Source organism: Macadamia integrifolia, chromosome 13, assembly GCF_013358625.1.
Source record: "Macadamia integrifolia cultivar HAES 741 chromosome 13, SCU_Mint_v3, whole genome shotgun sequence".
Classification (NCBI taxonomy): domain Eukaryota; kingdom Viridiplantae; phylum Streptophyta; class Magnoliopsida; order Proteales; family Proteaceae; genus Macadamia; species Macadamia integrifolia.
Genome location: NC_056569.1, coordinates 7,615,157 through 7,630,263, shown reverse-complemented (window position 1 = coordinate 7,630,263; position 15,107 = coordinate 7,615,157). Strand labels below are relative to the sequence as shown.

General features: G+C 39.2%; 2 protein-coding genes across 5 annotated transcripts; both read left to right on the top strand.

Annotated features, from left to right (window-relative positions):
- The first annotated feature begins 4,308 nt into the window (after positions 1–4,308).
- On the top strand, positions 4,309–8,254 carry LOC122059890 (putative pentatricopeptide repeat-containing protein At5g08490). The gene has a single exon (XM_042622940.1). It carries the CDS (start codon positions 4,901–4,903, stop codon positions 7,706–7,708), a length of 2,808 nt encoding a protein of 935 aa, XP_042478874.1. The 5' UTR covers positions 4,309–4,900; the 3' UTR covers positions 7,709–8,254.
- On the top strand, positions 4,362–12,894 carry LOC122059891 (tRNA-specific adenosine deaminase TAD3-like). 4 transcript variants are annotated; one of them, XM_042622942.1, is made up of 5 exons: positions 4,362–4,448; positions 10,139–10,253; positions 10,342–10,393; positions 10,573–10,646; positions 11,725–12,894. In XM_042622942.1, the coding sequence occupies exons 2-5, from the start codon at positions 10,175–10,177 to the stop codon at positions 11,880–11,882; spliced, it is 363 nt and encodes a 120-aa protein (XP_042478876.1). In that variant the 5' UTR covers positions 4,362–4,448; positions 10,139–10,174; the 3' UTR covers positions 11,883–12,894. The 4 variants fall into 4 exon arrangements, with proteins under 4 accessions (XP_042478876.1, XP_042478875.1, XP_042478879.1 ...); XM_042622941.1 differs by lacking the exon at positions 4,362–4,448 and adding an exon at positions 9,295–9,376; XM_042622945.1 differs by lacking the exon at positions 4,362–4,448 and adding an exon at positions 9,310–9,376 and having other exon boundaries at positions 10,144–10,253.
- The last annotated feature ends 2,213 nt before the right edge of the window (positions 12,895–15,107 follow it).

Below are 15,107 nucleotides of genomic sequence, written 5' to 3'. Positions count from 1 at the left end.
GTTTTTGGCATTAAATTTTATAGAAGCAGGGGCTTATGTGTATATAAGAGAATTAGAGGGATCCTTAATACACGGCACGTCGGTCAGATTCCGATCTGACGGTTTGTACAATAGCTTGCATTGAAGAGGCTTATCCGAGGCTTCTCATTGGTGGAGTGTATTATATATGATGGTCTGGCGCTACACCATATTTCTTTGACTAGTGTGTGTCACATGTGCATCATCACCGAAGCTTAGATTCCAATCCCTTAGATCTGGATCAAGTAGATCTTATAGATCCATATTTAATGGTCTATAAATGATTATCTTTATGGGTTAAGTCAACATAGATCCGGAATATACGCTGATGTAGCCAATCCGTGGTCGACAACACTTCTAACGATGTCAGCGCTTCATCATGATGATGTCATCGATATTCAAATCTAATGGTTTGGATCTATTGTCCGTTGGTTTAATCGGACGGCTTAGATTATAAGATCTTTTATATGAGATCTACGGTCATATTTCGACCTTATTGCGCGTGCCGCTAGTGTAGCCTACGCCACCCCTATGAAGATTCCATTTCAGGCTATCTCATTGCTCCAATTTCAAATGGTCATATCTCCCTCATTTTAACTCGGATTTGGGTGAATCAAGTTGCTGCTTTTTCGTTTTTTCAAGCCCTACACCATGGAATAAAGAATAATGAGTTTTGAGTGAAGGAAGGCTATGTTTTTTGTATGAGAAATTTCCCTCTTGATGGGTGATCATTGAATGAAGCTTATTGCTTGATGGAAGGTGTCTTTACTCCATTAAAGTGGGTTTGAGAAGGTAGTTGAGTGTTCTTGATGTTTCATTGATCAAAAGCCAAGAAAAAAGAGAAAAGAATAGAGGGTTTTTCTATTTGTGCTTCAAAGTGTAAGAAGACAAGGGAGAAGACTTGTGAGATGCCATGGCCATGTTGAGCTTACTTGAAGATTCAAGTCTCCTACTCTAGAGGGGATTTGAGGATTCAAGTGTGTAGAGACTATGCTCTAAAACAACTATGCTAACAACAAACAAGGGCTGTGAGATTTTCTAACCCTATAATTTACATTATATGCATATATGATAATATATATGTATGTTATGGTCAGTTGCGAATGAATGTTTATATGCTAGGTTAGTTGTGCATAAACTGTAAGTATGTTAACTAGTTGTGGATGTATTTGCTAGGCAATGCTTAACTGTAGGGCATTGATATAAGTCCAAATTTATTGTATTATTTATTGAGTGCTTAGTGCGTGCTAAGCACCGGGAGTGGGTGCTCCCGTGTAGTGGGTGCTACACATTGTACTAGCACTACGAGTGTGGGTACAGTCAAAAGTAGTGTATTGAATAGGTACGAAGACTTTACAGGCACTACTCCGGGGATGTAGGCAAATTGTCGAACTTCGTAAAAACCCTGTGTTGTGGGTACTTATTGTTTGTATTTTATATTGAAGTGCGTGAAATATGGAATAGGTGTGCACACTTGGAAGTGCCTATGAGAGGCTGAGTGTGCATACGACTGTGTGCAAACAGGGACAGGTATATCAGGTTTTTCTTGGCCAGACATCAGACAGGTTTTTTGGGATCGAAATTGGACTCACTGATTCACCCCCCCTTTCAGTGACTGCCGGGTTACAACAATTATTGGGTTTGTATTTGTTTGGGTCGGGTTTTCAGCCCATTACATGCACAAAGTAAAATTATAATTGTGTGAAGAATATGGAACTTAGGGTTTCTTATATATTGTCTCAATGGGGAACATTATATAGAGTGATGTAGAGTGGAGAGTGGTACAAAATGTTTTTCTATCTCCCTAAAAAATTATTTTGTTCTCCTAGGCGGACATAGGTGTTTGCATTGAACCATATTAAATCATAGTGTTTGTATGCGATTGTTTGGTTAGTTTATTCCTTGTGATTGCGCATTCATTCGCAACTAGTTGTATTAAAGAGATGTTTGATAGGTCATCACATGTGATATCAACAAGTGATGGGACACAATTTTATTATGGGATAATATTAGTGGTGGTTTTTTATATCGCCGCTATATAAAACCAACTAATAGGAACTTAGCAATAGGCAAAAATTATATTGCTGCCAAAAGATTATATATAGTGGCGGTATTTTATTATCATTGCAAAAAAAATTATTATATAGCAGTGTTTTTTAGACACGTAATTTGTGACAGAAACCTTCAAATTTTAAAAAACCTAAGTATAAATCACCTAATTTTGGAAATAGGAACCAATGACATTGAAACCAGACCAATTGAAGTTCTACAATGACAGATTTCATTTCAAGGACCTTCATTGGTGAACAAAAAATTTGTGATTGCAACTTGTAAAATTTAAAATCATGGGTCATTCAGATTTCCGCCGTAGAAAATTTATTTTCAAAGAGCATCATTGGTCCCTGCAAAATATTTGTAATGAAAACATGGAAAATTTAAAATCATAGGTTTCAACCACCTAATTTTGAAGGGGTTTTTTTTTTTTTTTTGATAAAATTTGGAAGGGGAATCCAATAGCACAAAGATAGTTCAAGGGGTGTTTTAAGCTTGAGAGTCGAGAGTTGGAATTAATCGAACATCTTTTATTTTTCACTTGTGTGTGTATGTGTTTTTTTTTTTTTAACAACTTCAAATGCGTTGCTTCAATCATCAACATTTTTTCTTTAACGAGAGACCCCCCTAGTTGTACACACACACATGCACAATGTTAAAGATGTGCCTACACTCCTATAGTTGGTTTTGATGATAACAAATATTTAAAGATATTTCACAATTTTTCCTTCAAGTATTGTTTTGTAAAGACTACTTTATATCAAAGATCGAAGTTGAAAATGAAATGAATAAATGAAGATTGAAGTTATCAAATGGGGAGCATCATCAAGTTGATATCAATACTTGAAGAATGTATCAGACGGTATTAGACTTTATAGGATAAAGACCTCAAATATCAAAGCTTGAAGTGAATTGAAGTACATTGAAGACATCAAGCATGCAAGGTCATTATGAAGACTCTTGAAGACCAACTGCATGAATAATAGAAGACCTTAAGTATAGTTCAATATAATATTGCACACACTATACAAAGCACTTCACTACATCTCACAAGGATGCCTTACATATTGCATTATTTAGTATATATTTGTTTAGAATGACCTTAGGATGTATCTTGATCGAGTGTAAATACCTAAAAGCGGTTAAGAACATAGTAGGAATAACATGGCTTGCGCTGGGAAAACAACAATGACCCTATTCAAAGGCATTTTGGTCAATGTTATAAAAGGTATCATGAGATATTCTCTTCATGAAAGTTGTAGATGTTAGAGTTACGAATCTAACACATTTGAAATCAGGTCAATCCAATGTCAGACCGAAAAGTTATGGCTAAAATGTCGATGAAAGGTCATATTTTCAGACCCTGTTAAAATGGGCCTGGCCGAGCCTGCGGACGGTCGATCGGGGCTTTTTTTGGACGATGTGTCCGATTGATCAATGTCAGACCGATTGGCTAAAAACTGACTATAACGGCTAGTTTTTGCCCAACGGTTTCTGGCAGTCGATCGGCTACCGAAGGTGGTTGATTGGTAGACCCAAAAAGTGACTGTTTGAGTGAGATTTTTTTTTTTATATTTTAGCACCATAATCTCACCTATAAATACCTATAATGTTACTCATTAAAAAACAAAATAAAGTTTTGAAAATCTATTTGAAAAAATGGATTTTTTGCAAGATGATTAAAAACAAGAGAGAAAATTCTTTGAACAAACGACATATGGAGCATTCCAACAAGGAGTTATCCACACCCTCCATCCCACTCATAAACCATTTTTTATAAAATATATATAGACAAATCAAAAAAGGCAAATGCATTCCTTCACTAGTGGGGGAGGATGAATATCCCGATTCGGCTCCTCTCCATAGTTAATTGCCCAAGGCTTGCCCATAGTTAATTAGGTGTGCGATTTGTCCCTGACGAATTCAATGACTAGTTGCTTTTCCATAAAAACCACCCATGAAACCTAAATGCAACCCATACCCAATAGGATCCGGCCTCTCTTCTCTTTTGTTCTCAGATAGTCGACTATTATCTTGAGCGCTTATCGCTGAAGTCGACCCATAGCTATTTCGGTCAGCTCCATGTATCTAGGCAAGTATCCAATGCTTTGGAAAAAACAGGCATGATGAACGAGACGCGGGAGGCATAAAAACGTGAGGTATTCAGAAATGTTAGATTTTCGTCTGGGCACGTGACACTCGCCCAAAGAGTATGGACAAGACCCGGTTGAACGGCGCTCAGGAGAGGAGCCGGATCTTTCCCAAAAATCAGAACAAATCCAGAGATACCAGACGAGCTTCTGTTTCTCTTCCAGCGCCAGCACTACCTCCGTCGACGACACCTCGTACCACCTTCGTTTGCTTCTCTAGTCTCTCACGTAAGTTCTTATTGTTCTCTAATTTCCCAATCTCCGTTTCCGATCTCTCTATCTCTCTCTCTCTCTCTCTCTCTCTCTTCCTACGGGATTTTCTCGTTTAGTTGCTGCTTTTTTCAGTTGTGGACGTTTGGATTTGGCGATTCTGATCTGTGATATATATATATATATATATATATATTTTGAATCTCAATATCCGTGGCCTGCTTGTTTTATATTTCTTTTGAACTTTCTCTAAATGTTACGAGATTGTTAACGATCGCGATGAGAATGGATCCTCCGCAAATACGTTCATCTGCACGTAAGTGCAGGTGATTGGGTCTTGCTATGATGTGACGGTGACCCTCTCCAGTCTGGGGATCGCCTTGCTCCTTATCATACGTCACAGGGATGAAAAACGAAATCTGCACTTTCCCAGAAATCATCAGTTGCCTGTTATTTATGTTTGTTTGTGGATGATCAAACCAAAAATCCGGTTTTTCTTCCTCCACCTGAGATCTGATACGAGAAGACTCTGGTTCCCTTTACACCCACATCGTATTGCCTCGAAATTTTCCTATGGGGATTTTGTATTTGTTCATGGCCGGTGCGGACATGTGCATCAACCGTTCGACAGTATGTCGCAATGGGATCCCAAAACTTGGGATGCTATGTTCAGGGATTATTGTGTTGATGCTAAGCATATGGAAGCTCTTTCATTGGTTTATCAAAGGATGCATTTCTCTGAGAGCTTCAGACTGGATCACCAAGTCATGGCAGCCCTTCTCAAGTCCTGTGCTGCTGTCTCGGCTATTGAATTGGGGAAGTCTTTTCATGGGTATACTGTTAAATTTGGTCATGAGGCGAGCGAGGCTGTGTCTAAGTCTCTGATGAACATGTATGCCAAATGCAGGGCCTTACATGATTGCCACCGATTGTTTGTTCAAATGAGTCGTGGTGACCCTGTCTTGTGGAACATACTCTTATCAGGGTATGCTGGGTCCAGGAGGCATGACCTTGAAGCGATGGAGTTGTTCTATGCAATGCATGTTTGGAAGGAGGAGCCTAAGCCCAACTCAATTACTGTGGCCATTATCCTTCCTGTGTGTGCCCGGTCAAGAGATTTGCATGCTGGCAAGAGTGTCCATGCTCATGTGATTAAATCTGGATTTGAATCAGAGACGCTTGTTGGAAATTCTCTAGTATCTATGTATGCAAAATGCAGTTGTTTAGGTGATGCCTTTGTTGCATTTCGTGGGATTGCTTATGAAGATGTTGTCTCGTGGAATGCAATTATATCTGGGTATGCGGAGAATGGGTTCTTTGCTGATGCATTTGAATTGTTCCGCCAGATGTTGGCAGTTGATTGTGATCCTAATTATGCTACAATTGTTAATATCCTTCCTGTTTGTGTTTTGCTAGAACATGATGGAAAGTACCGTTTTGGGGAGCAGATTCATGGTTATGTGATGCGGCGGCCCCAGTTGGTGGCAGATATTTCTGTATACAATGCTCTGGTGAGTTTCTACTCTAGGATTGGAAGGTTGGCAGAAGCAGAATCCATATTCTGTGGGATGAAATCAAGAGATTTAGTTTCATGGAATGCCATAATTGCAGGATATGCATCTAATGGTGAACCTTGGAAAGCATTGGAGTTGTTTTATAAATTGCTGTCAATGGAAATGGTGGAGCCAGATTCTGTAACTCTTGTGACCATACTTCCAATTTGTGCCCAACTATGCAATGCACAAGAGGGGAAGAAGATCCATGAGTATATATTCCAACATCCTGAACTGTGTCAGGACACGGCTGTAGGTAATGCCCTAATAAGCTTTTATGCAAAATGCAACGACATGGAAGCTGCATTGAAGATATTCTCGACAATTCCTCGGAGAGATCTTATATCATGGAACACAATGCTTGATGCGTATGCAGAACGTGGATGTGCAATCCAGCTTGTCTATCTTTTACACCGGATGCTCAAGGAAGGATTGCAACCTGACTCCATAACTCTCTTGACCATTCTTCGTGTTTGTGCCAATGTTTCCAGGGAGGCAATGGTTAAAGAAGTTCATGGTTATTCTATTAGAAAGAGTTTGTTACCATGTGACCTGGAACCAAGTGTTGGAAACATGATACTTGATGCATACACCAAATGTGGGAACATGGACTATGCATTCAAGACTTTTGAGAGTTTATTAGGGAGGAGGAATGTGGTCACATGCAATTCACTGATCTCAGGTTTTGTTGATTGTGGGTCCTGGGAAAATGCAGAGATGATTTTTGGTAATATGTCAAAAACAGATCTCACCACATGGAATCTGATGGTCCGGGTTTATGCTGAAAGTGATTACACCACTCAGGCTCTTAGTCTATTCCACGAGTTACAAGCTCAGGGAATGAGACCTGATGCTATAAGTGTTATGAGCCTCATTCCAGTTTGTGCCCGTTTGGCCTCAGTCCACCTGCTCAAGCAGTGCCATGCCTTTGTATTAAGATCTTGCTTTGAAGATCTCCGCTTGAATGGAGCTCTCTTGGATATGTATGCAAAATGTGGATCCATTGACTATGCGTATAAGTTCTTCCAGTCATGTTCCCAGAAGGATCTGGTTATGTTCACAGCCATTGTGTGCGGGTATGCAATGCATGGAATGGGAGAAGAGGCACTTAGGGTCTTCTCCGAGATGCTTGAGTTGGGAATAAAGCCAGACCATGTCATTTTTACTGCCATTCTATCAGCTTGCAGTCATGCAGGCCTTGTCAATGAAGGGTTTAAGCTTTTTGAGTCCATAGAGATGGTCCACGGGATTAAACCCACCATGGAGCACTATTCTTGTGTGGTGGATCTTCTTGCTCGTGGAGGACGCTTGCAAGATGCATATTCCTTTGTAAATAGTATGCCTGTTGGAGCTAATGCAAATGTATGGGGCACATTGCTTGGTGCCTGTAGAACCCATCATGAGGTGGAGCTCGGGCGGGTTGTAGCAGATCATCTTTTTGAGGTCGAGGCTGGCGATATTGGGAACTATGTACTATTGTCAAACATATATGCAGCAGATGCTAGATGGGATGGGGTCAACAAGGTAAGAAGATTGATGAAGATGAGAGATCTAAGGAAGCCAGCTGGATGTAGCTGGATTGAAGTCCAGAGAAAGATGAATGTTTTTGTAGCTGGAGATTTCTCTCATCCACAAAGAAGCCTCATTTACAATATGTTAAGCACATTGGACCAACAGATTAAAGAGCCATGTTGCAGTAGTGAAAACATCGTGGGTGTCAATTAAGTATGAAATAAGATTCAGTACCCCATATAGGGAAGAACCTCATGCAAGGTTCCAAAACAGAATTAGTACTCCCAGTGAAAGAGGATGCTTTCAAGCAAACTGAAAGCTCATTGAGAACAGAGCTGTGAATTAGAAGATTTGAAGTAAACATAGGGTAGACTCAGAGGATATTCTTATAGTCACATGGAGCATAACAAATGCTAGCCTTGATGGATTTTTATTTATGGTTTCACCTCCATCATTTATGAGATGGTATCTTCACTTTCAACTTGTGAGAATTAACCATTACATCACCCGCTACTTCCTTTATTTTACTGGGAAAAGTCAGATAGGATTATAAGATCAAAATTTGGTTTCCACTTTTAGTTGACAAATCCTACTGACCTTGGATAGGATGGGCAGTGAATGGTAAAAAAGTTGAGGCTTGGGATTAGCCAACTTCATATTTTGTAATGGAGATCAACTAATTAAACTAATTAAGTTGCAAACTCTGAATAATGTATATGACCCCCCAAAAAATGATAAAAGTTCTTATTTTATTTTTAATTTTTTTGTTATGATAGAGGAAGGGAATTTCAATTATATCATCAAATATTTGGATATCCAAAAATTTTGTTTTCCTATGTACTGCCAAGATAAGCGAAATGTTTAACAAAAGAAACCACATTGTTAGTAGGTTTGAGACAAAAGGTAGTCAAAAAGAGGGTGTCATAGACTTCCAAGGAATGGCGGAACTGAACTCCAAGGCCATATTCTGATGTTAGCATTAGCAACTAAAAATTATAGATCTTTTCAATCATCCAGATCTCGGCAAGACCCCATCCATCTTCCTCAGCACACTTATTCAATTCGTTGAACAAGCTTCTTTAACCTCCTTCAGCACAATTTCTTATCATCATGTAATCAACATTAATTACAATTATATTTTTCTTATATAATTATATTTCCCTTAAAAAAGGAATCAAGGTAGACCGCGGAGATGATGGGGATAAATTTCCGTCTACTTAATGATAAAGGAGGTAAGAGGTAATAGTGCTGAGACAACTAGAGGTTTTGCCTAAAAACAGCTGTGTTAAAGTGCGTCGAGCGCTCTCGCGTTGAAGATATGTACAGAGCTTTGCTCAAGCCTTAGAGCAATTCAAATTCTATGCAACTTCATTTGTACCTCTATAAGGTATGCACCATTAATTTGCTACAACCTTCAGCACAGGTTAACAGTCTCAAGAGAAAAACGATGTGAGAGCCGAAGTAGGAACTAGGATAGAGGTGGAAGTGAGACTGAGAGAGCGAGAGAGTCGCTGCGGTTAAGATGGATCGGGTCTGATCCGGGAAGAATTGCCGGGTAGAAGGAATTCAGGGGTTAAAAACTTAAAACGGGTTTTAATTTCACACACTTTCCACAACCGTTGGATTTACGATATGGGTCGAAGATCAATTTCAACTAATACCGATACGATATGGCCGATATAACCGATATGATATCGATACTTGAAACGGAGGAGAATTGGTGAGGAACCGGATCCGAAGCCAACGTTCTCCCTATTCGTTTATCAATTGTTCGCTCGCTCAACTTTTAGAGTATTCAGTCTTTATTGAGTCTCTCTTCCGGTCCAGTGTTCATCAGCCGCCGCTCCAGCTCAGACCTTGCCCGGCCTGCCGGAGACTCAGGTTAGGCTCTGCTTTGTCTCTCCACTGTTCTCTTTCTCTCTCTCTCTCTCTCTCTCGGGCCAGACACTCTTCTTCACTGTGGAAGCTTGATTGCTTCTGTTGTGTAGTGTTATCGACTGATTTTATACTTTTAACTTATGTTGTTCATTATCAACTTAAAATGCTGGGCAAGAACTGGTTAGGATATTTTTTGTTTTGAAGCTTATCTAATTTTAGATTATAATCCCGAGCTTGCATATTTGAACTGTCTTAACTTACACATCTGTTTTGCCTTTTGCGTTGAGGTGTAGGAAATCAACTTATTTCTGCAAAATCTATGGAACATTAGCTATATGTAGATAATTGTGTAAATTATGGGATTCGTGCCTCACGAAAATTTTAGGTTCTTCCTTTGTTGATGGAGATGATGATTTACTATAGTCATCACACTGTTTTGTGCTATGATAAACATGTTAGGTTGAGATTGATCTTTGTATTCCCTTGTATGATGCATTAGGCGGAGTCGCCGCGGAGAGTCCGAGTGGGTAAATGTATGTGCACATGCCTACAGTGTAGGGTATCGGTGATTTTTCTATGAATGAGATAGAAGATTCTATGACTGGTTATGACCTTCAGTCTATAGCATAACATCCCACTATACAAATGATTTCATGGTTGATGATTTTCTGTATGGAAATATATATTTATATATATACCTATATTCTATCTAGATGACAATAACGACAAACCTTATAGGTGCATTAATGGCTTAAAACTATATAGGTTAGAAGGACTGCTTGAAGTGGATTCATACTGAAGATGGAGGTGGAAGTGAACAAATGGGAAATCATTTATGTTCCGGACACCCCACCTTGTCTGATAAACCAACAACCCACCGGTAACTGACTAATTTTTCTTCTTTCCTTTTCCCCATGTTCTTAAGAATGTACTGCAGTAAATGATGATAGTGTCCTTGTACTATGCAGTTGATGTGTTCGCTTCATTGATAGAGCCAAAGCTTGCCAATACTCTTGTGAGGTCATTATCTTGTTTACTGTTTTTATTGTTGTTGCTGTTTGTATGTTATTATTACAAAAATAGCACCTCCGTGCGGCAGTGAATATCAAATTGCTTGCCTTCCTTCTCTGGACAATGGAGTTGCCTATCTGGTTAATGAAGTATCTTGTTTGTGTGATATATTGTTTTATCTTGATTAGGCGGTTGAATCAAATTGCACCATTGGAGAATCTTCGCCATGTGAAGCGGATAAGGAAGAATTGCATTGAAGGAGGTATTTTGCATCAATTTTTTTAATATTGTCCTTTAATTATTTGATGCTGTAACATAGGATGCATTTGATACTGTATAAACCTAGACTATCCTTTTCTCCTATTGTCAACCCAAAAACAAAAACCTAGACCTTTTTTTGAACTTAGTGGGAGTGTGGATTTTTGTAAGTTATTTTTAAATTATAGCTATTCATAAGAGCTTCCAAATTATGGGATCCATTTATAGAAAGTATATCGATTTGAGAAATTACAAAAATAAAGGGATTCCACCAATAATGTGAAGGATCTTCTAAATATCTTAGGTAATTGCCCGACTATCTTGTAGTAATAATGTTAAAGATTTTATTTGTTTTAAATATTTATTTTTGTTTGTCCAATAGGCTAAACTTGGTAGTTTGTAGATATTACGGGAGGGAAAAATAAGATGTGAAAATGGAACCCAAGTAATTTGCAAGCTTCATTTCTTCACATTTATGGAGACAGGGAAACTTTTAAATCAATTTACATTGGAACTAGTGGGTGACACAATGACATTTGAGGGAACGACTTGGGATTTTAAAGGGTTTGATCTCATTACGAAGTGGGGGAAAGGCTGCGTACATTATGACCCTCCTTAGACTCCGCAGTGACGAGAGCCTTGTGCACTGGGTTCGCTCTTTTTTCTTGTGCTGATGTTGGTTTACTAATTGACCAAAATAAGGATGCTAATTGTGGTGCTAACAATGACTGCTCTCAGTCCCACTCAATATGTTGGTCATTATAATGGAATCTTATAGAGCTTCAAAGTTTTTTTTTTTTCAATGAGATTGTTGCTCTAAAGGAATGCAGCTAGTGTGGGTTATATCGTAAAATAAGAAAAGCCTGTCTACCTCCCTCTTCCCCCCTTTTATCTTCCAAATTTCTGATTTCTTTCCTGGAAATGGCATTTTATTCTGGAATTGTTACTTATTCTGCTTGGAATTGGATGTAGGAAGAGGTCAGAATGGTTTTTCTACTGATTTGTTGTGTGTTTCAATATCTGTGCATTTTTTATCTTTTGCGGATGCCTCCTAATATGGTTATACTTGGTTTATTTGACAGGAAAACCTCAGTTATCTGTTATCTTATGTCTTGCACTTGAAAGTGAGAATCAGTCTGGAACCATTCCAAATGACATACTTGAGCTAATAAACGCCTATCAGTTGAGTCCTTTCATTACAAAAGTGGGTCATCCTTCTGCATTATTTCTTTTTAGGTGAATTTTTGGCTGTTACTATATTGTGAACTTTTTGGTAGTATATGTGATTTTTAATATGTATAGCTGAAATGAGAATGTTGAGAGGTATGTGCAGGAATACTAGGATAGATAGGGTAAGGAATGAGAATATTAGATATGAAGTGAGGGTTGCACCAATCCATGACAAACTCTGCGAGAGCCGTTTGAGGTGGCATGGTCATGTCCAATGGAGACCAATGGAGGCCCCAGTACGGAAGAGTGACCAGATTCATTGGGAAAGCACTAGAAGAAGTAAGGGCAGACCTAAGATGACTATTAACAAGGTGGTACGAAAAGATATGCAAATTGTAGGGCTCGATCCTAGTATGACTTCGGATTGAGTTTTGTGGAGGACAAGAACCCGTGTTGCTGACCCCCTATAAGGGATGTTTCCATGATGTGTCTCTATATTCTACGATACCCTCTAAACTTTTTTCTCCTTTTAACTTATCTTTTATGCTTCATTACTTTCTATTACTTTACTCCATTGGATCCATGTAGCCGTGATGCAGTTGCACGATGGACTTAGGAAAGAAATATCTTTTGATTTGATTTTCTATTATTTTAGAATTAATTTATTTTTAAATTAGCTAGCTTCTAATTTTAGAATAGTTTCCATTAATTGTTTGATTTTTCCTTTATATTAGTCATATAATAGAGAAGAACTCAGTTTTGAGATTTTGAAGTTATTTTTAAAGAATTGAAAGTTGGAATGAATGCCATGGCTACCGTGAAGCTTGCATCTCCCCCTTCCCATCTCTGAACTTCTCTTCTTCTCCCTCTCTTGTCTCCTTCAACTTAAGTTTGATAAGTTTATGGAAGAGATGATTGCCTTTATGAAGAGGTCCGACAAGCGAGCTGAAGAAGGATCTTCTACATTACCTCCCCAGCTCAACACTTTTCGGATCGAAGATACACCTCAGAGGCAGCAACTTGATCCAGTTGTTCCCCAGGATGTTACCCGACAATTTTCTGACAGAGATTATGGCATCAAAGTTGAGGTTCTCGAGTTCAGTGGTGAAAAGGGACCTGAGGAATTTCTTGACTGGCTTAACAAAGTAGAGAGAATTTTTGCGTATAAGTCTCTTCCAGACGTGAAGAAGTGTGAACTCATCATCACCAAGTTTATTGGGTATGCATGTTCATGGTGGGATGATGTACTACATGCAAGGTTTGTCAGAAGACTTGGACCCGTTACCAATTGGGAGGTCATAAAGCAGATCCTGACTGAAAAATTTGTTCCTCTTCATTAGGAAAAGGTAATGTTCCATAAATTACTTAACTTGCAATAAGGGAACACAGATGTGGATTCCTACACCCTCGAATTCCACAAACTGTAATCAAGGTGTCGACTTTAGGAGACAGACCAACAACGGGTGATGCGATATATCAGTGGGTTAAGTATTGAGATTCGACTTGAGTTGGCTAACACTGATTTCAGGTCTGTTGATGTGGCAACAGCTCATGCCAAGACAGCTGAAGAGAAGTCCATTTATTGGAAGGGTATGCTCAAGACTTCTTCAGTTTATAGACCTCTACCACGTATGGAGGAAAAGAAGCCTGAAGCTCGTAGAGTTGAAGAAAAAAGGTCAGAGTTCAACAAAGATAATGTTGGGGTGAAGAATATCATATGCCATAGTTGTGGCGGGAAGGGTCACTATTCCAACAAGTGTCCCAACAACACTTGTTCTGTGAATGTAGCAGAGAAGCAACCGACAGAGAAGAGTGAAGATGGATCTCATTTATATCCTTATCCCCTCGAGGATGATGATATTGTCGCTGATGAAGATGAAGATGAAGATGTAGAAGCTCATTCAGCTAGTCTTTCATCCTTTTCGAATAGACTAGTCGATAAGGCTCCTCTCTTCAGACAGAAGGGTATTCTCCTGCACGGTTCCAACCCTATTGATGATCATGCAATTGTTGATACTGGGGTAGAAGCAAATTTTATATTTTCTGAATTTGTTTGAGCACACAACCTTCCACAGAAGCAGCATTTCAAGAAGATTCACGTGCAAGGTTTTGGACCCACAGCTCGAGAAGAGGCCACAGCAGTTGTTCGAGTACACTTACTGTTTGGGCCGATACAGTGCCATGTCACCTGTTTGGTCACCTCATTGGCACACTGCGACATTCTTCTAGGGCGACCTTGGCAGCGACATGCAAGCATTCTCTATGATGGTGCACGAAACACCATCAAGGTGAAGCAAGGAGGTCGTATGTACTTAATGAGGTCACACGCATTATCAAACATGCCACGTCGTCGACTGACTTCTGCTTTAGTGACACGTCAGCCTACTCTCCCTCCTCTAAGTGTTATGTTCCCATCTTCTGCTTCGAGATACGTGCCACCTCATCAGCAAACAACTTACAAGGGTATCTTGGGAGCACGACCTAACTTGACGGAGTCGAGTTCTTTTAAGACCGGGAGAGCTGATGCAGTTGCACGATGGACTTAGGAAAGAAAAATCTTTTTATTTGATTTTCTATTGTTTTAGAATTAATTTCTTTTTAAATTAGCTAGCTTCTAATTTTAGAATAGTTTCCATTTTCAAGTAGTTTCCATTAATTGTTTGATTTTTCCTTTATATTAGTCATGTAATAGAGAAGAACTCAGTTTTGAGATTTTGAAGTTATTTTTGAAGAATTGAAAGTTGGAATGAATGCCATGGCTGCCGTGAAGCTTGCATCTCCCCCTTCCCATCCCTGAACTTCTCTTCTTCTGCCTCTCTTGTCTCCTTCTCCTCTCTATTCTTTATTGTAGTCACTTACTTTTCTGATCTAAGAATACTCTGTTTCTGGGCGATAGTTGCAGCTGTACTCAACTACTTCGAGCTCCTTTGTGTATGAGCTGTTTGGGCCAAGGATTTGATTGAAGGTAGTCCTCCCCCAGGTGACACAAATCATCAAATTTCAGTTGCCGAAAAGTCCCTTCACCATTTGTTATCATACCTGCAACTGAGACTGACGTTGTTCTACCGCCAGGTTCTACTTCTGGTCTTTTCCGCAGCCTCCCAGCCTGCAAATCCAAGTGCTTATCTTGTGGGATCGATAGAGCCTCTTCCTGAGAAGCTTCACCTGAAATTTCAGGCCAAACCGAGGCCTGGTGAAGAAGTTCTCTCGAACTGACGATTCTTCAGTTTCCGCTGGTTTCTGGTTCTCACCATAAGAAGAAGAAGCAGGTTTTTTTTTTTTTTTTTTTTTTTTT